At 39.4% G+C, this 26,010-nt stretch overlaps 1 protein-coding gene across 10 annotated transcripts in view; it reads right to left on the reverse strand.

Annotated features, from left to right (window-relative positions):
• Positions 1-212: 212 nt before the first annotated feature.
• Positions 213-26,010, reverse strand: part of dtnba (dystrobrevin, beta a) — a 46,527-nt gene continuing 20,729 nt past the window's right edge. For 2 of the 10 annotated variants that reach the window (XM_088324697.1, XM_088324696.1), the window contains 16 exons: positions 25,574-25,728; positions 25,370-25,469; positions 23,973-24,139; positions 19,171-19,295; positions 16,767-16,838; positions 15,211-15,291; positions 13,769-13,844; positions 13,590-13,669; positions 13,393-13,506; positions 12,880-12,976; positions 10,337-10,357; positions 10,051-10,192; positions 7,851-7,940; positions 6,615-6,665; positions 5,025-5,062; positions 213-3,971 (listed from right to left, as the gene is read on the reverse strand). In XM_088324697.1, coding sequence (XP_088180823.1) covers positions 5,055-5,062; positions 6,615-6,665; positions 7,851-7,940; positions 10,051-10,192; positions 10,337-10,357; positions 12,880-12,976; positions 13,393-13,506; positions 13,590-13,669; positions 13,769-13,844; positions 15,211-15,291; positions 16,767-16,838; positions 19,171-19,295; positions 23,973-24,139; positions 25,370-25,469; positions 25,574-25,728 — 1,379 coding nt within the window. In that variant the 3' untranslated portion in view covers positions 213-3,971; positions 5,025-5,054. The remainder of the gene's footprint in view (positions 3,972-5,024; positions 5,063-6,614; positions 6,666-7,850; positions 7,941-10,050; positions 10,193-10,336; positions 10,358-12,879; positions 12,977-13,392; positions 13,507-13,589; positions 13,670-13,768; positions 13,845-15,210; positions 15,292-16,766; positions 16,839-19,170; positions 19,296-23,972; positions 24,140-25,369; positions 25,470-25,573; positions 25,729-26,010) is intronic. The other 8 variants (XM_088324701.1, XM_088324705.1, XM_088324698.1 and 5 more) reach the window with 8 other exon arrangements.

Consider the following 26,010-nt stretch of genomic DNA (forward strand, 5'->3'; position numbering starts at 1 on the left):
TAATTAGACTAGAAAATCACAATGACCCAGCACCAGCAAGCTAGTTTTAGAACAGGTACCTCAGTTGCCCTTAGGGGGCACCCTGGTGCCCACTGGCACCACGTTGGAGACACATACTCTATCATAAAGGGCAGGGTGATTGAAAAAGTGAGAACAGCTCCAAAGTGGACCTAAAGTGTCAAATTCAAGCATCAAGACCCAAACAGATGCACTCTGGTGATAAATATAATTTATTTCGGAACACAACACTCACAGCAGTTTCGGTATGCTTCAGGTCTAGGCTACGTAAGCTACGTTAGCTCTTGCTAACGAGTGAAAATAGGTCATATGTATTATGCGCGTGCACACTGTATGACAACTTAAGCTGAAATTGAGCCCTGAATTGATACGTATTCGTTACAACAGGGGTCGGGAACCTTTGTGTGTAATAGCGAAATACATTTTCCGATTTTTGAGCGTGAGAGACAAAATTCAGCAAAACTACAAAACCTACTCTCCAGACGAAGGGTAATTTTTCAGCGCATTTTATTTCGCTCTGTGACGTTAGAGGATTTGATAAAATTTATGAAACAGTATCAACAAACTCCCTCCCTCTGTTACTTAAGATCATTTGTACCTTCATTTTTTTTTGTAACAATGGTTGAAAAACTGGGTGCAAGCAGAGTTCTTTTCTAAAAACGTCACCAAAAATCTGCAAACAAAAATGTATGGATGTATTTCCCTTCAGCGCAGTGTGCACATTTGAGAGAGAGAAAAGGGAGCGTGCTATGTGTGCAGGAGTCCACCCACCTCTACCGCTTAACCAATCAAAGTGTTCTGTATGCGTGGCTAATGTTTGTGGGCTATTACAGTATGTTGTGTAGGTTTTTAATCATATAGTGTATCGACAGTGAACATACTATAATTAATGAAGGTTTCTTTAGCGATGTATGTTGTGGATTAACTGAAAGCTTGATAAAAAAACATCTGGGAGGACGTATGAGGTCATGTTGATACAAGAAATCAAGATATTGACTGGGCAAAGTCGGTGGCGGAAAAAATAATGTCGATTCCGAGAAAGAATACTTTGAATAACATCACGTCATCCCGCGAACACAGTATAAAAAGCCCACCGTTTCCTGGACGGACTTTGAACTTGGCTTGGATGAATGTTGCTGAATAAAGGACGTTCCCTCTCTGCCATATTTCTCTCTGCGTATGTTTTGGGGCAAGGCCCAACAACGTCCTCTCCAAAATGTACAGCCAAAACAGTGTCTGTTAGGGTGACGCCTTGACTATAAATTGGACTAGAGTGTGCCCTTTATATACTGGACTGAACAATAAGGTTGATTAGAGTAGCTTCGGTTATGCACGCACCACACCTGACTAGGAGCTTACCAGAATTGAAACACTGTGGAGGAATTTGCGCAAGTAACATTTTATCACCGAGCCATATGTATTCATGAGAAGAACCGTAAATGGCTCGCGAGTCATATGATCCCGACCCCTGAGTTACAAGGGTGTCCTGAATACATGCAGCAGCTTGATTCTTTGGTTCAGCATAAACACACGTGACCAAAGTGGACCACTGTTTTGTAGATACTTCAATCCCTCGGTAGTGTGAATTAAGAGCATTTTTCAGAAAGCTTAAACTGAAAACAACAAAACAGTTAAGTCGTAATGTGAAGTCATTTCAGATTTCAGATTATAAAGGGACAGTCTGTATTATTTGGCACCTCTTAGTGGTAAAAAACCAAAACAGCAACAATGTAAATCATAAAAAAAGACACTTCTTAAATAATAAGCAAAAACAGAGTCTAGTTGGTATTCTTCGTGCTTTTTAGCACTTGTTTTTGGTAGCACAAAACAGTGACGTCTGGTGGCCAAATAATACACACTGTCCCTTTAAGAATGATTCCATTAGCAAACAGATCAAAATAAGGTTGAATGGGACACGTCCCATTATTTAAAAAGAACAAAATACAAAAAAACACACACATGAATGTTGTTTTCAAGCTTTGAACTACTTCTTTGTTATCGATTAGGGAGAATGGCTATGAGTTGTATATGAATATCTCAAAAAAAAAAAAAATACTGTGATGAGTTTAGTCTGTTTTTATTATTAGACATTCGCAAAGGAGATTGCTTAAGTTGCCAGTTCATTATTTTGACTATTATGCCTTACTGTAGTTGGTCATTTTGACTATTATACCTCAATGTTGATCGTTATTTTGATGACTATGCACTGTTAGGATCAAAGTGGGTTTCATAGGATGCCAGTTTGTCATATGGACTATTACACCCTACTGCAGTTTATTATTTTGACTATTATACCTCACTTTTGTTCATTATTTTGACTATTATACGTCATTATTGTTCATTATTTTGACTTCTATGCACTGTTACCTTTAAAGGAAATTGCATGGGATTCCAGGTTGTCATTTTGGCTCTTACACCTCACTGTTGTTCGTCATTTTGACTATTATGCACCGTTTACATCATTGTCACAATCCCGACCAATAATGTTGTTCTTTAATTCACGCACCCTTTAGAGTGTTTATGCTTTTTTTTTTAAAACCTAGGATATTTAATAAAAAAGACTCAGGGAAAGGCTTTTAGAATTGGTGAGAATTTCTTATTAGGTTTGATTGCTCTCCTGTTCTCCTTGCAAGTTTCAAATACATTGATGCCTTCTCACCTCATTTTGAGTGTCTACTGAACACTTATCACTTGGTGTTATGATTAAGAGTTGGTCTACGATAGTCTGGGCAATTCCGTATTATAGAGGACATAAAACCCTTTCTTAAAGCTTTTTCCTTATTTTGTATTTTAATTCGTTTATTCTGTTCTTAATATTGGACATCTGCTAAGGAGATTGTATAGGATACCAGTCCGTTATTTTGTGTTTACCTCATTGCCAATATCGACCAATCATGTTGCCGTTCTAAACAACCTTTAGGGCTGATCTCTTGTAACAGATTTAATCAAAAAGGCTCAGGGAAAGGCTTTCAAACATTTCTGCTTGGAGGTTTGGGCTCCCTTCTCCTTGCAATTTCAAAATGCATTGATGTCTTCTCTCCTTATTTTGAATGTTTCAGTATAAACGGTTTAATGAGTGAGCAATCGTGACCGATTATAGGTACCATTCTGCAGTTTAGCAATTTTTTTTGTCCTATTCTTGGGGGCGGGGGGCTACCACTGATTTAGATGTTTCCATCCTCCAAAACATCAGATTTGTTTTGCTTTTTTTACTGATGAGGCAATGACAAGCATCACGAATGTAGGGGAATTGAAACGTCCAGGACTCTAGTTTGTAAAACAAAGATCAAAACCTATTTGTATGTCTCATCACACTCAGCTTTGGCATTAAAATACTTATGACATTTTCCACAAACACACAAAATAACAAGAACCTCTCATATCAGTAGCAGACAGGCTGCTGAATACAAGCACCAATGGACTTATTCCTGTCGTCTGAACGCAGCAGCAAATGTCCCGTCGAAGGTTTTTGTCTCAGCAGGGCTAGACCACTGTCATGTACATATTGAACAGCACGACAAATCCATAACGTCAAAGCAGAAATAAATACAAAGCACACAGTGCTGAAACGCAAATGTTCCTTCTCTTGTTCTCATCAACAGTTGACCTTGTTTCTTCTGTTCTTCGCGACGACATCCCATCATTAAATCCTTTGGTACACTTGCCTCTTTTCCACCATCCTGTTACTTACTTTACCCTCGTTATCATTTTTTTTTTTAAACGGCTAAAACACACACCCACACACAACAGAGTATAAAGTCAGTAGGCTTCAGACTCCTTGTCCAGCTATGCTCGATGAAGGTAACACACAAATGAAATCACGGTGACAAGACAAACACTGACTGGAGCTTGGGGTCCGGTATTGGTACTTCACTGTCCTGGTCATTGTTTTCTAATAAGATGTTTGTCTCCTGTTCGGCTTCTTCTTTGGCTGGGATGATTGAACTCACTGCCTGAGGAGAGGAGCATCTTGGTTATTTTCAAATATGGACTGAATGAATTTTTCAGTTCACAATGTTAGTTTCATTGCGACAAAGCTGCCAGATATTGAAAACCACCGACCACAGCCAATTGCTTCCCTTATTTATAACCTTAATTTCCCTTACTAGTGATAATAAACCTTAAAAAATACAAGAATAATTATGTAGAATAAAAACACAAACAAGTTTCAGGGTTCGCACACCTTTTTCATGGCCGAGTTCATGCACTTTTCAAGGACTTTCAAAGCCAAATTCTCCAAATTTCTCCGGTACCGTTAAAGAAAAGAATCGGGTGTGAATCATGTATTTCTGCAGAGCTGCAAACATATCTGTGAAACTCACATGCGATTTTTAATTCTGTGTGTGCATTTATAAAGGAAAAATATTTTTAGGTCATGAGTAAATCGCAGATGTTTTTGAGACAAATCTCATCCCGTATACAGTAGGTGTTGGGTAAAAATGATATAAATAACTAATACATATCATACATTTGCAGATGCAGGAAGTTCTACCCGTTACAATTTACCACTGGGGAACGCTCAATTTTTTGCTTCGCCTATAATTAATATGTAATCCTTTCACTAATACACATTTCATAGTGCCTTGTTGAGGTGTAGCATGGACACAACCTGTAGGAGGCGATGAGGCTTCATAAGAAAATGCCCTACGAACTAATGCCAGCTACCATTAAGTCATTCAGTGCCAAAGGTACAAATTCGTTTTCAGAAGCATTCTCCCCGAGTCCCAAAATGTAAAAAGACGTTTGCAGTCTATTGACTTGACAGGCTTTTGGGCTAGCATGTATACTTAAGATTTACCGTTAACCGCAAGCACTTAGCTGGTGCGAGAAGTCAGAAAAAGTTACATTTTGCAAATATTAATTAAATATTACCCACTTTATCAAATGTAATAGAATGTACACTCCACACCAATATAGCAGTAATCCATCTGGTGTTCACAATTCTAAGCTTATCATAATTAAACGTTACTATGCTGAATGAAACTCTGAAAAATGCTTATACTTACAGTTGTTACTGTATTTGTCCACTGTGAAATTTAACCTGCTTAATGGAAAATAACACTTGATTAGTAAATAGCCAACAAGAAAAAAAAACAGAATGAACAAAGCAGTGACATGTTGCTTGCAGTTAGCTTCATATGAGAGTGGCAGATACATATCGTACAGATTGCCACAAACCACTCAAGACTTACACACGTGATGAATTTATTCTGCTTGTTTCTGTTATTAATTTGCGACACCTCCAAGATAGCAAAGCGTGCCAGTTTTTTCACGATTTTGACTATCATGCACCGTTGACATCAGTGTTACTATTGGCTATGAATGTTGCTTTTCTTTGGTTTCCACACCCTATAGGGCAGATATGATTTATGTAACCTACAAGAATTACTAAAAAGGAAGTAACCAGAGGAGGACCTTGAGAACATATACAGAATTTCTCATCTTGAAGGTTTTTTTTACAGCCCTTTCTTGTTGTCCTTGCAAAGGCGGAAATCATTGATGAATTCTTTCCTTATTTTCCTGGCATTAGCTCAGGAGGTAGAGCGCTCATCTTGGGATGAAGAGGTCGCAGGTTCGATTCCCAGCTCCTCCGTGTTATATGTCGAAGTGTCCTTGGGCAAGACACTGAATCCCTAATGCCCCCAATAAGCAGGTAGGCAGCCTTGCATGGCTGACTCCCTATTGGTATGCGAGTGTGTGTGTGAGAATGGGTAAGTGTGAAGCACATTGTATAGCGCTTTGGGAGGACTTCATAGACATGAAATGCTATATAAATGCAGACCATTTACTTACAAAAAACAGCTCAGGGACTGATCCTGCTCTGCTTTGGCACCTGTGGTTTTGATAAATGTCATGCTACGGGATCCCTGATCGGGGAAAAAAGCCTTTGCGCTTCCATCGGAAATTGCTTTTAGTTTCAGGCCAACGGCTTATTGACATAGTGATCCACATTTGAAATATTATGAGGATTGACTTAAGAATGTGTTTTTCTCTACCTCATAATAGATTTTTGTCCTAGCTTGACTTACTCACTTGTGTGACATGTGGGATCAAAAGTTTGGAGTTTGGAGGGCAGCACGGCGGTAAGCGCTTGTGCGGCAAAGTTCTGAGGTCATGAGATCAAAACTCCTGTGTGGAGTTTGCATGTTCTCCCCGGGCACTCCGGTTTCCTCCCACAATCCAAAAACATGCATTTTAGGTTAATTGGCCGGTCGAAATTGTCCTTAGGTGTGGATGAGCGAGTGAGTTGTCTGTCTCTGCGTGCCCTGCGATTGGCTGGCAACCAGTTCAGGGTGTCCCCTGCCCACTGCCCGAGGATGGCTGGAATAAGCTCCAGCATCCCTGCGACCCTACAGAGGATAAGCGATGCAGATAATGGATGGATGGATAGATGTAGATTCCAATTTGTTGTAAAGGTCCTCCCTTAAGCCCTTTCTTTTGTCTTTGACGCACAGGCAGACACAAGCAGAAAAGGGGTGGGCGACTGTTTAGCCAACCAATGCAGAACACAATGACAAGTCAATAATGGAAATACATGTCAACATTATACTAATGAATTGAAAAAAAATAGTACATGGTGGTGTGTCCAAAATTACCTCTGTCTTTTCCATTCAGCAATCTCTCCTCTTCTTCCCGACCATTATCTGCTTGAAAAGAAAAACAACATTTAATTTGAATGTAAATAATAGGTACATTTTCGTGTTCATAAATACTATTGATATTATACCAGAAGTACTCCAAGCTGCTACTTTTTGCTCAATTTTAAACCGCTTCTTGTTAAGGGTGGGAAAAACATGCTACCCAGTAAATTAGGTCATGTTTTTGCAAACATTATTCATATAGTACAAAACAGGAGCAAAACATGAGGTTTGATGGTGTATTTACAAAGAACTCACAATATTTAAACTTTTTCACCCACAAATCAAGCTACACCTTATGGGAAACCGCTACATTCGGTACTCTTGTATTTTAATCATCGAAAAGACCTGGCTCAAGGTGCAACTAGCTGGCTGCTCTATTCATCTCTTTCTTACACTGAAAGGAAAAGCCCTGTGGTCAATTTATACGCCAAAATCGAACAGCAGTGGAAGTGATCTATCAAAAATGCTACACTTCTCTTTCGGCATCATCGGCTTCAACGTCAGGTCGCTGAGGTTTCTTTTAATCCTTAAGGAATGATAAGAAAATGCAATTTGGTCCATTACAATCACCAATGACAACAACACAAAAAGACATGTCTGTGTTGCAATCTGGCACTATTCTCCACAGTATGGTTGCCCTGGCATTGTTGTGTAGAAATATAGGGCTCAAATCGTGAGCCTTTTCTTTAGGCATAGTATTACATATGTGTTCATCTTTGTAATTGCCAACGTGAATGGTCACGTTTCGAAAAGACGTGACATAAACAACTGGGGCAAAACAGAAAAGGACAAAGCTTACAACGGCGTCAGGTGTGCGGGGGCATGGGGATATTGGCATTCTGCAGCCAAAGGCGTCAACGCCAAATTCCCCACACAGTTGGTGATAGGTGTGTGCTGGGTTTAAAATGTAAGAAATGGATGAGAATTAGATCATTTTTATGGCTGTTTAAGCCTATGGATTTGAATCCATGGCGACCTGTACGAACACAAAATTAAGTTTTGAAGGTTGAATTTGAGGATGCAGATTTTAATCAGATGCGCTCTGTAGTCCGGAATGTATTGTATTTAAATTACTTGCAGGAAATTTAATTTTGATGTAAAATTTGTAAATCTTTTTTAATAACATTGCAAAAATCACTTTACTGAATTCTTGATTTAAATCCAAAAGGAACCCAAAAAAAGAGAATGTACCAGAATGAAGTTCCTTGACCAGCGAGGACACAGTGTTGGTGATAGAGTCCGCTGCTACTAGAAGGTCATTCCTCAAGTTTCTCCTGGGGCCTAAAAAAAATACACAACAATGTTGGGATTGCTAACTTCTTTCATGGCACGTTTGGTTTTCAATCAAGTCGTTGTGCAACAAAAACAGACAAAATAAACTGGGGAAAAAAAAATCAAGACCCTTGTGTGTCACAATGTAAGAAGATGGTAACTACAAAATCTTATACACTTGCAGTGATTAACACCGGGTTCTCAGTGGATTGTTTTCGGTTTCGGGATGAGACTGAGGTTGTGTCGGGAGACAAGGAGTTAGCAAGGCTGCATGTCTGGCCTACTGCTACGGCTAGGTTATGTCACAACTCTCAGAAAGGAACGCCTGCCGTGCTTATAAATCACCAGTGCCGGATCCATTAGTCATAAAACTGATGACCTGGAGCTACACCTCAGGGGAAACGGCTATATTTGTGACTTTTGTATTTTAATCATCACGAAGACCTGGCTCAGCGAGCCACTAGCTGGCTGCTCTCTACCTAACTTTCTTGCACTGAAAGGAGAAGCTCTCCGATTTTGTTGTACTATTGCATAACCACAATAAACACAATTTTTTCAACTGCAATTCCATGTTGTTTTTATTTGTAGATCTATAGTTGGTATTTTGTTACAGCTGTATATATTATGTCATTGATATCTAACATATCTATAAATGTTTCTATTTGGCAGCTTTTGACTATCACTTTTTGGAACGCAACCCCCAAAAAAACAAGGGTTTACTGAACTAGATTCCAAAGGTAAAAATCGAGACCCAGACAGAAAATCTTAATATTTTGCTTTCATGGGTCTTTGAGTCAAAAACGTTACCGACCCCTGCTTTATAGTTTATGGAACCACGGGGAATATATGTTAGTCTAATACAGGGGTGGCCAACAAGTTTGACACAAAGAGCCGACATTTTTAACTGTGAGAGTCAAAGAGCCACACCACGCACTGACCTCATTCAAGCGCTTTGATTATGTCTGATATTCTGGTTTCAAAACTGTGTGTCGTGACAGCTGTAGATCAGTCATGGAATCTTTGAGTTTTTTATTATCTGGAGCCAGAGTTTCAATTAAATCCACAAAACACTCAAAAACATGCCTTTGCTGTTTGTTTTTCTTTTAGCAAGGGCAATGTTCCACGCCACTTTATGGGAGGTAAGTGTCAGTTTCTCCATGCTTAATCAATTGCTGAAATATTTGAGACTGTCTTTTTACCTGGCTTTTCAAGGTGCTCTATTTTTGCATGCGTAGTTCAGTACCTTTGGGGAATTCCGTGTCAATATTAGCATGGGCTGTGCTAAAATGACACTGAAGATTTGAAGTCTTGAAATGGGATATCGTGGTACTGCATAATAAACAGTGATTTGCCATTCCGTTCAACAAAAAAGTAAGCATCTTCCCATTCTTCCTGAATGCCCTGTGTTCATCTTCATATTTCCGTTTCGCTTTGCATTTTGTCATTTTGACCATGAGGGTGACAGTCTGCAGGCTCATGAAATGTTTACTTAATTTCCCGGCATTAGACGTAACTTACGTAGATGATTGGCAGTCAGTTATGAATGAAATGAATAGAATAGAATTTACTTTTATTGTCATTCTTTGTAACCTTGCACACAGAACGAAATGTCGATACACATGGCCCGTACAGTTAAACTGTAGCAAGCCAATGCAGCCGCAGTCAAACAGGGCGCCGCCATTTTAGACCCAACTTGCTGTGTTCTGAGTCATTAGGTGACCAAACCCCACAATTCCAACCCTTAATGCCGAGCGCCAAGCAGGGAGGCAATGAGTACCAATGTTGTAAGTCTTTGGTATGACTCGGCCGAGGCTTGAACCAGCGACTTCCCAGTCTCGGAGCGGGCGCCCTACCATCTAGGTTATGTGTCCGGAGCAGCATAAAAACAACAAATCTGCCAAATTAATTTCAAAATGTTATTTTTTATTTGTTATTAACTCTGAGGCATTCAAGTGTGTTTTAAGAGGGGAAAAAACTAAACATGAAACGAGGCAAAGTGCCACAGTATATAAAAAATATGATGAGGCAAAGAGCCGCATTCTTATTGGCTAAAGGCCGCATGCGGCTCTAGAGCCGCGTGTTTGCCACCCCTGGTCTATTAGTTACATTACTATCTAACCTTGGGCAAAGGCCTCTTGCACATCCCCACCAACACCAGCAAGGGAGTCTTGGGGCGTCTGCGGAGACGAGGTGCCAATCGAGCGGGCAGTCGAAGGGCTTGATCGAGTATAAAAAGCATGAGAAGAGCCAGCGGCCTGAGCCTATAAAGAAATACAATAATTAATAATGTAATAAGGACACAAATACAGTGATTTAGAAAAAAAACTGCGCCAAAACAAATACATTTGTTTTTTATCTCTTTGTTTCAAAGTAAATATTCAGTCAATCCAAATAGAGGAACTTACTGCCTGGCGCTGTTCTTCATCCTAAAGGATCGGAACATCAGCAGTTGCAAACAAATGGAGAAAAAGGTGAAAAGGGAGAGGTCAGACACAAGCAGTGATAGAACAGATAGTGTAAGTAGGAATCAGTCGAGTTGTATCAACAACTTGAAGCGGAGTAAGAGGGTGTTAAGTTTAAAGTTTAGTAGACACTCAAAAAAAGGAAAGAAGAGATCTATGTATTTTGAACCTATAAGAAAAACAGGGGAGCCCAAAACTCACATAAAAAATTCCAACCTGTTGTGAAGGCCCGAACGTTTATTTCTATTTAATCTTTTTTGTCCGAGATGCATTCCTCGCAAAAAACAAGAAAAAATACTAAGAATAGGTAAAATTATCCTTTTTTCCTTTGCCTCATCAAACATTTTGCTTATGTCAATTCTTTTCTCATTTACCGTATTTTCCGCACTATAAGGCGCACATAAAATCTGATTTGTTTTAAAAAAGCTGACTATGCGCCTTATAATCCGGTGCGCCTTATATGGATCAATATTGAATTGCAAGGTCTCGCAACTAAGAGAAGCAGCCACCGACTCCATTTTTCGCGTAGAAGAAGTGCGCTGTGCATACTGGGAAATATTAAACAATGATTTTCTTTTATTTGTGCGTTTGTGTAAAGACCCTGAAATGGCTCCTATTAAGAGACACGCTTATAACGCAGAGTTTAAACTCAAGGCGATCAGTCACGCAGTAGAACACGGAAATAGAGCAGCAGCAAGAGAGTTTAACATTAATGAATCGATGTTGCGGAAGTGGAAGAAGCATGAGGATGAGCTGTTTACGTTTTACATTTTACAGTTATTATGTTATTGCTTTATTGTTATTGTTTTGCACTTGTTATTGTTTTTGCACATTACGAGTGTCACTATATTGCAATTGCACTAACGTTTAATTTACCATAACAGTATCAGACGGTTTTTTGCGTGTTGACTAAATGGAGGAAAAGTAAAACGATATGCCTTGCTGTTGTTCAAAGATGTTAAAGATGGGTCACAAAAATGCTTTACCTCAGAGAAAATAATAAAACAGCTGTTTATTCGTTTTGGGAGTGAATGGAGTTGTGGAAAGCTTGTTTGTTATCTATTAATAAAGTTTGACTGACCTATCTAACTGTTTTGTTGACATTCCCTTTAGCGCGGCACCATCTAATGGTTGCATAACGTAACTACATCCTCTACTGTTGCCAAGTCAAGTCACATTTATTTATATGGCCCTTAATAACAAAAATGTCTCGAAGGACTGCACAGGATTACAATTACAAAATTGCACAATTACCTGATCTTAAACCAGCATGCACTTATAGCGCCTTATAATGCGGTGCGCCTTACAGTGCGGAAAATACGGTATATATAACATTTCGTAAAAAAACAAAAAGAAGAGTGCCACTGTTAAGTTTATAGTTTAGAAGAGACTCAAAAATAAGGAGAGAAGACATCAATTGACTTTAAACTTGCAAGGAGAACAGAAGGACCCAAACTAACGATAAATAATTCAGACCTGTTCCAAAAGCCCGTCCCTCAGCCCTTTACTTTGGATTCTCCAAATTACAAAAGCAGATCAGCCTAAAGGGTGTGGCTATTGAAGAACAGCAACATGATCGGCCGAAAGGGACGGTGATGTAAACAGTTCATAATAACGAACAACAGTGCACAATGATATAGTCCAAAACAACGAACCGGCATCCTATGTAATCCCCTTTACAGAATAAACTTATCAAAAGTGATAAGTAGACATAAGGGGACTTTAAATAGGATTGGCTTAAGTAGTTACTTTTTTCACAAAAGTATATAGCAATTCGGCTTGATCATGAAACATTTATTACAGACGATGATGCTAGTTTTAAAGACGTTTAACTTGGAGGACCAGAATGTTTTCAGCGAATAGTTTTAAAAGCTCCATTTCTTGTGAGAGAAGACAAGGCTAGTTTTCTTTAAAAAAAAAAAAAAAAAAGACAACGGAATGAGTTTTTGACTTAAGGTTACTCAAGTTTGGGCATGCTCTATTTGAATACAAAATATTTACAATCTGGGCAGCACGGCGGCGCAGTGTTTAGCACGTGTGCGGCACTTGGGAACCTCCTGTGTGGGTTCAAATCCAGCTACCGGACTTCCTGTGCGGAGTTTGTATGTTCTCCCCGTGCCTGCATGGGTTTCCTCCGGGCACTCCGGTTTCCTCCCACATTCTAAAGACATGCATTTCAGGTGGATTGGCCGGTCCAAATTGTCCCTAGGTGTGAATGAGCGAGCGAGTTGTCTGTCCCTGTGTGCCCTGCGATTGGCTGGCAACCAGTTCAAGGTGTCCCCTCCCCACTGCCCGATGATTGCTGGGATGGGCTCCAGCACCCCCGCGACCCTACTGAGGATAAGCGGTGCAGCTAATGAGATGAGATGAGATATTTACAATCTTATGCTCCATAAGTACAATTGTGTATGATGATACAGCCCATAAAGAAGGTTTCTTTTCTGTCCATCAGTTTTATCATTATCGTAAGACAAGAAACAACAAACCTTGAGTAACTTCATCAGTCCCTCCAGCTGGACCATCAATTCTCTCCTGCTCTCTTGAAGGGAAGACATCCGCTGCTCCAGCTCATCTTTCCTCTGCCTACAACACAACAGATCACAAAAAAAAAAAATCACTTCTGAGATCCTGGTCCTCAGCCAATCTTATTTGGAGAGGATTCTTAAACACTGGATCTCATTTGAAAAATATGAGTTCAAAAATATTTTAAACCACCAAAGATTGCAAAATTGTGTATTAAAGGAGAATAAAAGATATAGTAATGTAGTCTCACACAATGTAAATTTGAATGACTTAATTCAGTATACTGGGCCATTATACATCATTGATGTTTTAATACGTATAGCAGGTGTAACTGTTGTAAACGTTTTATAGCCAAAAAATAGTTATCGAGAGTTGGATTGGTTCAGCACAACTGAAGGCCTAGGTGTGATATGCATTGCGTCGTTGGGACCATCTGTGTCATGCGTGTTAGTGTAGTTCCCGGGGTGTGTGTTCACCTGAGCAGGCGAAGCTCAGCCAGGAGAGTGGGGTTGGTGCTGCCCTTTTCCGGACTGTGCTGGGACACGGAGTCGTGTTCGGAACGGAGACGTTTGATCTCTGCCAAAATCTCTCTGGGTGAACAACATGGTGGTCACATTTGGGCAGGTGGAACATGACTGATAAGGCAGGGGGGGAAATATGGCCACTTTTCTACCTGTTTTTGGATTCCAGCTGAGCGATGAGCTCCCTTTTCTGTTTGTTGATATCAAAGTTGATGCTTCGGGTGGGTATCACCTAAAGACACGGAAAATAAACTTACGGTGTTTGGTGCATCCTCTGTGGGTGGTGGATGATGAAAGTTCGTGAAATTGAGAGAGTTCATTCTGATCTCACCCCTGAGCCTTCTGTCTCTGCCAGTCGAGAAGTGTAGCGGGCGATGAGTTTGTGCTCCTCGTCTTGCCTGATGGGGCTGTGGATATTGTTTGGAGATGCTTTTAATTTGAAATTGATATCGATTTTTGAATTGCATTCGATTGTTAGCCAAACATCAAAAGGACAACACGCTAAAAGGCACACGTGTTTTTTTTCTGCGAATACTGAAACATTGTAAGGGGAAATCGGTTTTCTGCTATTTATAGTAGCTAACCGAAGACTGGGAAAAACACATGACACACGAGCACTTTCCCAGAACACTCATTTGAGCAAAACAAAATCGCCGGCATACGTGTAAGTTTGGCTTACAGAATTCGAAGAAAAATAGGCGAACAAAGAAGACGGAAAAAGGACAGAGAGGAAGACAACGAAGAAGAATAGGAGAAAAAAGCGAGAGAATGGGAAGAAAACAGAAAACAAAGAATAGAAAGAAAGTGAAAGAAAAGGAAGAATAGGAAAAGGACGTCTGCTACAAGCCGCGTGAACTCTTTCCACGATGCTTTTAATGTATGTTTACGTTTTGTAGCGTCATAAATGTTAGCTTCTTTTGAATCTTTTTTCTGGGGCTAAAGTTTTGGCTTTTTTTCGGTTAAGGATAGGTCAGAGTGTGCAGTTTCTTCATGCGTGAGAAGATAAGCAGGACTTTGTGGTTCAGCCTTTAAGCATATATTCCATCACAGCAAGCAAACAAGAACACGGCTCCATTTAATACAACATGGCAATCAACAATTAGCAAAACCAAAAATGGTGCGAACGTAATGATGTCACACAATGGAAAACATCTTACCACAATACCATGAGTAAGAGCGCTATTAAATTGACAAATCTTAACAATTCCTAACCACTTATACATTTTTCTTGTGTTCTCTGTGCATCTTCTTTGGAAAATGATATGCAAATGCACAACCTTATAACGCTCGGGAGAATCCGGAAGCACCAAGTTATTCGATGCAGGCTTCTGATTGGCTGCCGAGTATGCAAATTGCCAAAGAACCGAAATTTCCAAACGAACCGGAATTCCGAAATTTCCAAGACGAACGAAGATTTCGAAATCGGAATAAAGGTGGCAATCTGGGTAGAGACGTTTTGCAAGTTGTACGAGATGCACGCCCCGGGCGTCCGGGCAGATGTTATCTCAGACGATGAAAATAGGCGGACAAAGAAAACGGAAAAAGACAAGGAAGACAACGAAGGAGAAAAGAGCAAGAGAATGGAAAGAAAAACAAGAATATGAAAATAAAAAGAAAATAAAGAATAGAAAGAAAGTGAAAGATAAGGAAGAATAGGAAAATGCCAAAGAAGACGACAAAAAGACAAAGAACAACATTTATGTGTATATATAAATCATATTTAGTACACAAAAACTAAGTATGGTGCCCTGCTGTATGCCTGCAGCCTCTCACCATGGACTGCTTTGAAGGCGGTTGACATAAGCGGCAATCAAAGCGTGTTCCTCATTCATGCGATGAGCTGCCGACAAACTGCTGACACAAGTTAGACACAGCAAAGTAAGTGTCACATAATCTGGGAAAGGCTTTTTTTTAACCACTGGGTATTTTTACACACAGGTTATAATTTGAGGTCAGAGTTCGGGTTTTTGAAAAAAACGAATAATCAGCCACTGACTAGGATTAACACTGTATACATGGCGATTGGTATACATGGTTATTTTTCAATTCATGTCCCAAACCACAAACATTTAAACGAGTACAGGAATGTTATAGGTTGATGCTTAAATATAAAGCACACATCTGGAGGCAGCACAACCAGGGGAAAAGAAATGAAAGGAAGCTGACAGACTATATGGAATTATTTGAAAAGTATTCATGGGCAAAATATAATTATCACATATTTTTTCTAGGCTACCAGAGAAGGCCTTGCAGGCCCAGATGGCGCAACACTGCTACAGTATAAACTAGGTGTATAAATAGAACTGCTGCATTTTTGCCACGGTGAAATAAGATAAAGAAAATGACGCAGATAACCAACATATATACGTTAGGCTATTTTAGAGACTTGGCAAGAGTAGTCCTGTCCTAAGAGACCAAAGTTAATTGCAGCACCAATTGAAAAATTAGAATAAATCATGCATGGGCCGAAGGGTTTTGCTTAAAAAAAGAACGACAAACACTCTTAGTTGAATATTAACAGTCCAAACAAAAGCATATTCGGATTACTTTATAAATCACCTTTCAATATCAGAAATTGTGTATTATTCTCATGAAAATATTTAATTTCTTACCTAGAACTCTGAATAAAATTGTGTTACAAATAAAAAATGTTTAATTAGTTTGTCACAAATTACAAAATTATCTACTTTCCTTTTACTTTACAATTTATTTCAACATAGTTCTTAAAAAAGGAAACACTTCCGCGAATCGATTGGAGTGTATTGGGGGGGTAATATCATGTTTCTATTTTATTCATTTTTTATTCTATTTATTTTTTTCACCTATTTTGTGTGTGAGTGTCTGTGTATTTGAGGTTCTGTTGCTTCTGGTGGGGAGTGATCTTTTCATTTCATATTAAATGTTTTGTGCTTTACAAATACATTTGTATTTGATTTGATTTAGCCAACTATTCCCTGCATGCAAGCACACTGAATGATCACACTTCATTGCACAAGGCAAAAAGTCCATTAACGCATGCACCGTGGACAACATTCCTCAAGCTCGAATTCTTTCCCAGTAGGACTTTTTTACCATTTGCCCACACCCCAAATGCTGTCAAAAATTCCCTTTATATCTCAAAGAGGCCTTAAATTTTCATAAAAAGAATGCACTTTTTTTCTTTAACAAACAGAAGTAATATTCAAATGTGAAAAATTGCTGCCCATGGCAATTAGATAAAGGGATGCCGATCTATGGTGTTTCCATGCTCATGTGTTTTAACTTTTAAAAGACATCTATGATCATGACTCTCAACAGATACTACAATCAATTCTCTCGCCAAACTTTACCTCTTTGAGAACTCTGGTGCTGATGAGGAAAGCAGCATGGTCGGGGTTGGGTTTTCAATGGGTTGAGCAGGCCTTCGCATACATCAACAAACACAAAGAAAATACAAAATAACCTCATCTTTTGTAAACTCATTCAGTACAAAACCCTGGCCAACCCTAATCACATATTTGAAGCTCACGTTCTTCCACATTCACACGCTTTGGTGTAGTCATGCAACGGTGAATCATTCAGCTCAGAGCAAACACAGACAAAGCAAAGATCACAAAACATACAAAAGGAAAAAAAGACATAGAACTAACTTTACTTTAAGGCTGGGAAGGACAAAAAAACTGAAAAAGTAAGATATTTCACTGCCCGTATACTCACAGCTCAATGTTGGGTGGCATGCAAAGAACCGATCTGTTACCTGGAAAATCTAACATCATGAATGCCGCCGCAGGGGGCGGAGCCACCAAAAGTGTTGGCAAGATTTGATATTGCCCTAAAGCAGGGTTGCTCAACTGGCGGATCGGGGCCCAAAAGTGGGTCCTGGGCCTTTTCCTTAGCATAATAATGCTAGGGAAGTAAATGGCGTCAACACCCTTCTCGATCTCTTCTACCTGTCCGGTCAATCAGCGCGTTTGAGAGGGAGCACGACTCACTTTATTGTGATTGTGTCGTTTACATTACTTTTTTTCTGCCCCTAAAAATGGGTCCCAAGAATGTTAGAGAGGCGGGGAAGGAAAAAGGGAAAACGGAGACAACAACAATCGAGCGAAAGAAAAAACTGATTGCCAAGTACGAAAATGGTGTACGACTGTGCCATTAAAGCATTGCTGGAAGGTACAGTAAATGGTTTAAAAATGCTTAATTTCTAGATTTTTACAAGTATATTATGTTTATTAAGTACATAATGAAATCATCATTGATGTTGACGTACACATTTTATGAATATTTTAAATTTCTTTTAGTACGTGGCTTTATTAAGTCCGTTTTAGGGGGTCGCTTTTATGCGATGAAGTCATATATGAGAGTAATCCTTCCATTGAATCCATTGGAGAAATGGAATTCTTTTCTTGACGCAGCTTGTCACTAGCGTGGAATAATGGGTCCTTAAGTCAAACCAGTTAAGAACCAGAGCCCGAAATCAGCCCTCATGTTCATCAAAAATGTAAGATTCAGTCTGCATAATTAACATTGTAATGATCAGGGTAGTAACAAAATTCAGAAGTTCGTGAGAGCCTATCCTTGAAAAATATTTTTCGTCAATGAAAATTAAGCTTAAGTCTTGGTTAGAAAATACAGTTTGTGTTTGCTTCCAAAGTAGGGACGACACCAATTCAAAAGCTGATAGAGATAGGTCAATGTTTTTTAGGTTCGAATCGATGATCTAATTCGTTACCATTGCGATTATCACCGATTTTGAATAATTTTATCGATTTGTTGTTGCAGCTCTATAAAGAATGTTCAAATGCAAATAAAACAAAAATTACAATAACAAATAAACTAGTATTCTTAGCTATAGTAAGAAAACATATTTCTCTAAGTTATTGAAACAAAAACTAGTCAAACATCAAAACAACCAGGAAAGTCCTAAATGAAGTTACAAAGAAAGAATAAGGATACTATTTGGCCCCCTTGAACCTTGTGACCTTTTGCCACATTTCAGACTTCAAACATAAAGATATAAAACTAATTTATTGTGAAGCATCAACAAAACGTGGGACACAATCATGAAGTGGAACATACTTCTTTGGATATTTTAAACTTTTTTAACAGATAAAAGACGAAAAAGTGGGTGTGCAAAATTATTCAGCCCCTTTACTTTCAGTGCAGCAAACTCGGTCTTGAAGTTCAGTGAGGATCTCTGAATGATTCATTGTTGATCTAAATGACTAACAATGACAAATGGAATCCACCTGTGTGTAATCAAGTCTCTGTATAAAAGCACCTGCCTGTGATAGTCTCAGAGGTCTGTTAAAGCACAGAGAGCATCACGAAGAACGAAGAACACACCAGGCAGCTCCGAGTTACTGTTGTAGAGAAGTTTTAAGTTCAAGGGGGCCAAATAGTTTCACAAGCCACTGTACATTTTTTTTCACATGACAGTGATGAATATATTCTACTCTTTGAATTTATTAGCAGATTGTAGCTTTTTAATTCTCTGTTGACCGACTACGGCAGGCCCAAAAACAAGCTTTTGCTTCAGTTGTATTTTTAGTTTTATTTCGGTCTTGCCAAATGAAACATAATAAGATGTTTTTTTTTTTTAAGTCTCCTTTTTGACTGTATGTATTGTATGTCAAATTGATGTGAGCCATTATAAATCAAGGCATACAACAAAAACTAACAGCAACACCTATATAATGATCCTCTCCTTTGAATCGCGTCTGTGAAATGTGTGTATTTTGGGGGTGGACTTACACAATGTTTGCAAGATTTAGGGTCCTCTCAGGTTCTTCAGGGTAGACGGGGTGGGAGTGTTCCCTGGACGACACGCAACCCAAAGTTTTGCCCAGGGCCCGGCCAAGCTTCGTCGCAGGTGACTTCTTTATTGAAGCAACCCAAAGTGTGAAAAAGTGTTAAGTATTCATTGAAGTTCCCGAATAAGTCCGAATTGAAAAGATTTTACAAACACACTGATGAGTTTATTTGGCTTGTTTCTGTTTTCAATATTAGACTCCCACAAAGGAGATTGCATAGGATGCCAGGGGTTGTTTGTTATCTACAGTTATAAAAGAAGTGTAAATAAATTATTAGAAAATAAAATAAATTAAAAAAGCACCGAGCTAGCCTTATTGCATATAGTTTTTAATGAATATCATCAAATGTTTTCTTTAAAAAGGGACATCATTTATTACTAAAACCATTTTGATAAAATGGTTTATTGATAGACACAAGAAAGGAAATATAACATGTACTGTAAAATTCGAACTAGAGTGCACCTGATTATAAGCCGCATATTTTTAAAGGAAAAAACATTTTGAACGTGCACCATATTTATGTCAAACATTGAAAATACTTCCGGTGTATTATCATATTTGCGCAATTATTGATCAGTTGATAATCATCGCTGACCCAAACTCCATGACAATGGCAGTAAACGCGCAGAATCTCAACCACCAGGCCAATAGTGACATAGTTGACGTAAGAAGAGGCAATAGGTCATGATCACATTTTAGAGAAATAAGAAAACAAAGTGATTAAAATTTGGTATTACTATTTCTTAGCTCAACCTAAGCATTGTAAGTGACAAATATGTGTGGTCATGAATTCATTTTTATTTTTCAGGATGACCGAATTACTTCCCACAATGCCTTCCAATTCAACATGGCGGCGCGCATGGATGCTGCGGCTAGTTGCTCTCCAGCTAATCTTCTATTTATTACCGTTCTCTTGTCTTTTTTGCTTTCTTTCTTGGACACCTGAGTGGCCAAAAATACTTACAGTAGGGACGAACTTATTCGGTTGGGTGGGCGTCTAAATTTCGACTTTTCGGGCACTTTTTACACCGCCTATGATATACCGAACGAGCTTCAAAGAGATCCGGCATCCTTGTGGACAACTATTCCTCCTAATAAACGTCGACAACGGCGCCGTAAAGACAGAAAACAGAAGCGTGGTTGCCGTGCGGGTAAATGTGTGAAGCGTGCGAAGTCGAAGGAGCACGATGGACGCGAGGATGTGACTAATTCCACCATTCATTCCTCGCCGGAATACCGACGCTTTAAACACAACGCTCACGAACGGCGACATCTTGTGATGATCTCTACAAAGACTACAAAGACTTCAGCTAAGTCAAATGATTCAGCAAAGCTAAAATTTGGTCTTTTAAATATTAGATCGCTTGCTCCTAAAGCTTTACTTGTTGATAACATTATTCGTGATTATAAACTTAACTGTATCGGTCTTTGTGAAACTTGGTTACGCCCGGATGAGTATTTAGCGCTAAATTATGCTTCACCCCCAGACTACGCGAGTAGCCATGTAGCACGCACGTTAAAAAAGGGTGGCGGTGTCGCGCTCATTTCTGAAAAAACGCTCAAATTTAATCCTCGTACCTCTAATAATTACAAGGCGTTTGAGGCTCTTGTGATGCGGTCCTCTCTATTGTCAATTTATGTAATAACTATCTATCGTGCACCTGGGCTATACACAACTTTCTTAGACGAATTTACTGAACTTTTGTCTGAACTAGTAACCTATGCAGACAAAATTATAATTATGGGGGACTTTAACATTCATATGAACTCCCCACTCAGTTCACTTACTATTGCGTTTAGGTCTCTAATTGATGCATTTGGTTTTAATCAACTGGTTGATTTGCCAACCCATAAAGATGGAAACACGCTAGACTTGGTTCTGACTCGAGGAGTTTTAACCTCAAACATTATGGTGTTACCGTGTACTACCGTTATCTCGGATCATTATTTAGTTACATTTGAGGTGCTAGCTAAATGTAGTGCTAAAAAAGCTGAAGGATTTAGCGGACGCAATATAAGCACTGGCACAGTTTCTGAGCTCTTTGAACTCCTTCCTGGAGCAGTTACGTCCTTTCCGTCATACAATGGCTCGATTGACTTACTCATGAATGAGTTCAATACTACCCTGACTAGTGTCCTGGATTCAATAGCGCCCATAAGGCTTAAATCACGTCCTAAAAGACGCATGCCTTGGTTTACTGATGAAACTAGAACCCTTAAACAAGAATGCAGGAAATTGGAAAGAAAATGGCGCGCTACCAAGCTTGAGGTTTTCCATCAAACCTGGTGTGATAGCTTGTTAAAGTATAAAGCGGCCCTTGCCTCTGCAAAATCGGCCTACGTTTCCAAGGTGATTGCGTCTCAAAAGAACAATCCCAAAGTCCTTTTTGACACTGTAGCATCGCTTACAAGGCAACAGACTATCGCAGATAGTTCGACGCACTCTGCTCATGACTTAATGGTCTTCTTTACTAAGAAGATTCAATGCATACAGGAAGAAATTGCTGAAGACATTATTAATACCACACATATTAAAGGGCTGAAATCTACAGATGCACGACAGGGTGGCTGTCCAGGGAAATTGTCCAGTTTTAGTGAACTGTCACTTTATGATCTCAAACATGTGGTGAATACGGCCAAACCGACAACTTGCCAGTTCGACCCGCTCCCAGGTTCACTTATTAAAAGTCTTTTTGGCGTCCTTGGACATTCAGTTCTAAATATTATAAACATATGACTCTCCTCAGGTGTAGTTCCAGCAGCTTTTAAGTCCGCCGTTATTAAACCCACACTGAAACGACCCAACCATGATCCAGAAATCTTATGTAATTATAGACCTGTGTCAAACCTACCTTTCCTTTCTAAAGTACTTGAAAAAGTAGTGGCACAGCAGCTGAATGATTTCATATCCGAGAATAACCTTTTTGAATCTATGCAATCAGGATTCAGGGCTAACCACTCTACTGAGACAGCTCTGATCAAGGTAACAAATGATCTCCTACTGGCAATGGATTCAGGCGCTTCATCACTTTTGGTGCTGCTGGATCTTAGTGCCGCTTTTGACACAGTGCACCACAATTTCAACTAGAACGGTTGGAAAAATGGATTGGTCTCTCGGGAACCGTCCTCTCGTGGTTCAGATCCTACCTCTCAGATAGGACGCACTGTGTTAAATATGGCGAAATGACATCTGAGCCCTTTAATGTTACCTGTGGTGTTCCGCAGGGTTCAGTGCTTGGCCCCCTTCTTTTCAGAATTTACATGCTTCCATTAGGTGATATTATTCGCAAGTACAATATCAGCTTCCACTGCTACGCAGACGACACTCAACTATTCCTTCCGTTGGAGGAATCTCCCACACTAAACTGTGGAAATTTGGAGGCCTGCCTCATTGAGATAAAAGAGTGGATGTCACTCAATTTCTTGCGTCTTAACTCTGAAAAGACCGAAATGTTAGTCATTGGTCCATCTAAATGCCGTGACTTATTCTCAAAAACTGCTGTGAACATTGATAAATGTCACATCACACAGAGTGACTCAGTTAAATATTTAGGTGTCATATTTGACCCTGATCTATCCTTAGAAACGCATGTAAAGAAAATTACTAGAACCGCTTTCTTCCATCTTCGTAACAATGCTAAAATCCGTTCAATACTGTCTCAGTCGGATGCGGAAATTATAATTCATGCGTTTGTTACCTCCCGTCTCGATTACTGTAATGCACTGCTCTCTGGTCTCCCGAAGTCTAGAATCAAGTCTCTTCAGCTGGTACAAAATGCCGCAGCGAGGCTTTTAACTAGGACAAAAAAGTACGATCACATAACACCGATTTTGGCTAACCTGCATTGGCTCCCAGTTAGCCTTAGATGTGATTTAAAGGTTCTCTTAATATTATACAAAATCATACATGGACTTGCTCCCTCTTATCTTTCAGATCTGATTTCCTCCTATGTCCCGGTCCGAAGCCTACGATCTGAGAGTGCCGGTCTTCTGGTGATCCCAAGAGCAAAGAAGTGTTCTGCTAGTTCGAGAGCGTTCTCTATCCGGGCACCGGTGCTGTGGAATGCTCTTCCCCCTGAAATCCGATCTGCAACCTCAGTGGAAATGTTTAAATCTAAGCTTAAAACTCACTTCTACTCCATAGCATATGAATAACCTACTCTTCTCGTCGGCTGAAAAATAGTTTGTGTAATATAGTGTAATAATCTGTGAAGCCCTTTGAGACTCTTCGTGATTTAGGGCTATACAAATATAAATGACTTGACTTGACTTCCACTTCAGTCAGAGTCTCGTGCACTCCAAGACTTTGCGAGTCAGCAATACAATACATTATTTCAGTGGACCCCAACCTTTTCTGTACCAGGGACCAGTTTGTCTGACAATATTCTCGCAGCCCGGCCCAATAATAACATCAACAACGTGGTACCGTGACTAAAAATAGTGTTTTGAGGCCATTAAACCTTATGCCTTTTCGTGTGACAGCTGCATCCTTAGTAGTCTAGTGGATAGTATCCAGCACTGTCTGCTGCATTTCAGGTTGGATTCTAGTTGCATCCATTTTTTGCAATTGTGATCAGCTATACATTTCGACTGATCAATCAATGCTTAAATATGGCACTTTTTATTATAGTTACAATTTTAATTCTATGCGCCTTATAATGCGGTGCACCTCATAGTGAGGAAAATACAGTACATTCCTAATAGTGTATTAAGAGGGATGCTTCTTATACTGTCGTGACTCACCCAAGCTGAATGCTCCTTCATCTGATGCTGGCTGCTATGAGAGCCATTAACATTTCCTCGCCAGAAACAGTTTTGGCAGAGCTGGTACCCTCGGCAACGGAGACACCGATAGCGGAAGCCTGTCATACCGTTGCTACGACAATAGGAACATGAGACTGGATGGTAGACTAGGAGAAAGGAGAAAACGTAGGGTTATGCTCGGTAGGTTAAATGGGAGACTTACATTGTCTGTGGATGCAAATGTATCTGAAGTCTTGCATGCACCTCACATTTGGTTGTGATTTTTTCCAAAATGTTAGTGCTTTGTTTTGATGATTACATTTTCAGTGTGGGCAGAGTTTAGCAATTATGATGATTTTGGTTGGAAGCCATGTGAGACAATGCTAAAGATTTGGGGGTATCTGACATTCAGTACATAGTCTTTTAACCGGTAACAGACTAATTGAAGTGGTTGTTTAGGGGGGGTAATGAGAGTCATCATTACCTTTGAAGCGAGGGGAACACACTACATGGCTTTTAACTGACAAATTGTAAGACTGGAGAAGACACTCAACCTTCAAGTGTTATTTATTAAACTAAAGAGTTCGTACACCTTTTACATGGCTAAGTTCAAGCATTTTTTAAGGACTTTCAAACACAATTTTTCCAGTACCGTTAAAATAATAAATCTGGTGTGAATCATGCATTTTGCAGAGCCATAAATATATTTTTGATATACATATGTGATTTTAAATATTGTACATGCATTTATCAAGACAAGGGTTTTAGATTTTAAAGTAAATCGCAAATATATTTGGATCTGAACAATACGTGAGTAGAAGTTTTTTGAGACAAATCTCTTCCCAATAAAGTCTTGGGTAAAATGACGGTAATATGTAGCTTACATTTTCAGAAGGAGAAAAGTTCTTCCCATTACAATTTACTACCTGTAAACAATTCTCTTATGTATTGCATGGCCCATAATAGAAGTATTTAATTGATGCATAATCCTTGCACCAATATACATTTTGTAGTGCCATGTTAAGGTGTAGCATGCACTTGTCCTCTTGGGCATGACCTGATGCTTCAATGGACAATGCCATACAAACTAAAATCAGTTGCCGTTATTCAGGAATAAAGAAATGCAATGGCAAAGTGAAGACACCATCAAACACTGTTGGCGTCATTTGTAAGCAGACTTGTTGAGAAACATGGAAACAATTTAGAGCATTTTCAAGCACTTCACCCAAAATCCATTCCTCGACAAAACAACATCAAAACACTTGTATGAACCCTAACTATGAACAACCATGTGAGGTTTAAGCCCTCATTATAGATTACCAAATGTCACATTACAGACCAAGTGGCAACTAAATACATTTGAACACAAAGAGTTCACACTTTTACATATTACCAACCGTTTTCAACGGTGGAAAGGCGATGCATGAGGGGAAGCCAGACGAGACATGGTGGAGGGTCAGACATAATGTCCAGAAACATGTTCAGCATCACCCTTTTCTGTAATAATTAGAAGAAAACTCTTTAGAAACGTCAGAATTTAGACCTAAAAGACCGTGACCTGATGGGAACACAATTGTGAGACGTTGTCATTTTTTTTTTACTTGCTGAGGAAAGCAAGAGCGGGCCATGTTGTTTGTGTAACCGAAGGAAGGTCCTTCGTGCACAGCAGCCGGCAGCTTCAGGGCCTCGTACAGAAAATTCTCAAATTTGGACAGGACCATCACACCACTGGAGTCTGAGACCTGAGAAAACACATCTACAAACAAAAACGCATTCTGATTTAATTGACAGCAGCAGTTATTTACATTTTCCACAAAGTTACATATAGGTCCATGGCTTGAGCCAAATAAGGATATTCTAGACTGTTTTTAAAGTGCAGCCTTCCCAAAACAAGATTTATTACATTTGCAATCTTCCCTATATGATGACAATTTTAAATGATTTTAAAATGGATGCTTGATTTTAAATTTCAAGATCCCTTCCTAAAATACCTTAACAGGGTTACAGGTATCCAATTTGCCATAGCAGAGGTGGTTCA

The sequence above is a fragment of the Urocampus carinirostris genome, chromosome 20 (genome assembly GCF_059441175.1).
Source record: "Urocampus carinirostris isolate Australia breed hairy pipefish chromosome 20, RoL_Ucar_1.0, whole genome shotgun sequence".
Classification (NCBI taxonomy): Eukaryota; Metazoa; Chordata; class Actinopteri; order Syngnathiformes; family Syngnathidae; genus Urocampus; species Urocampus carinirostris.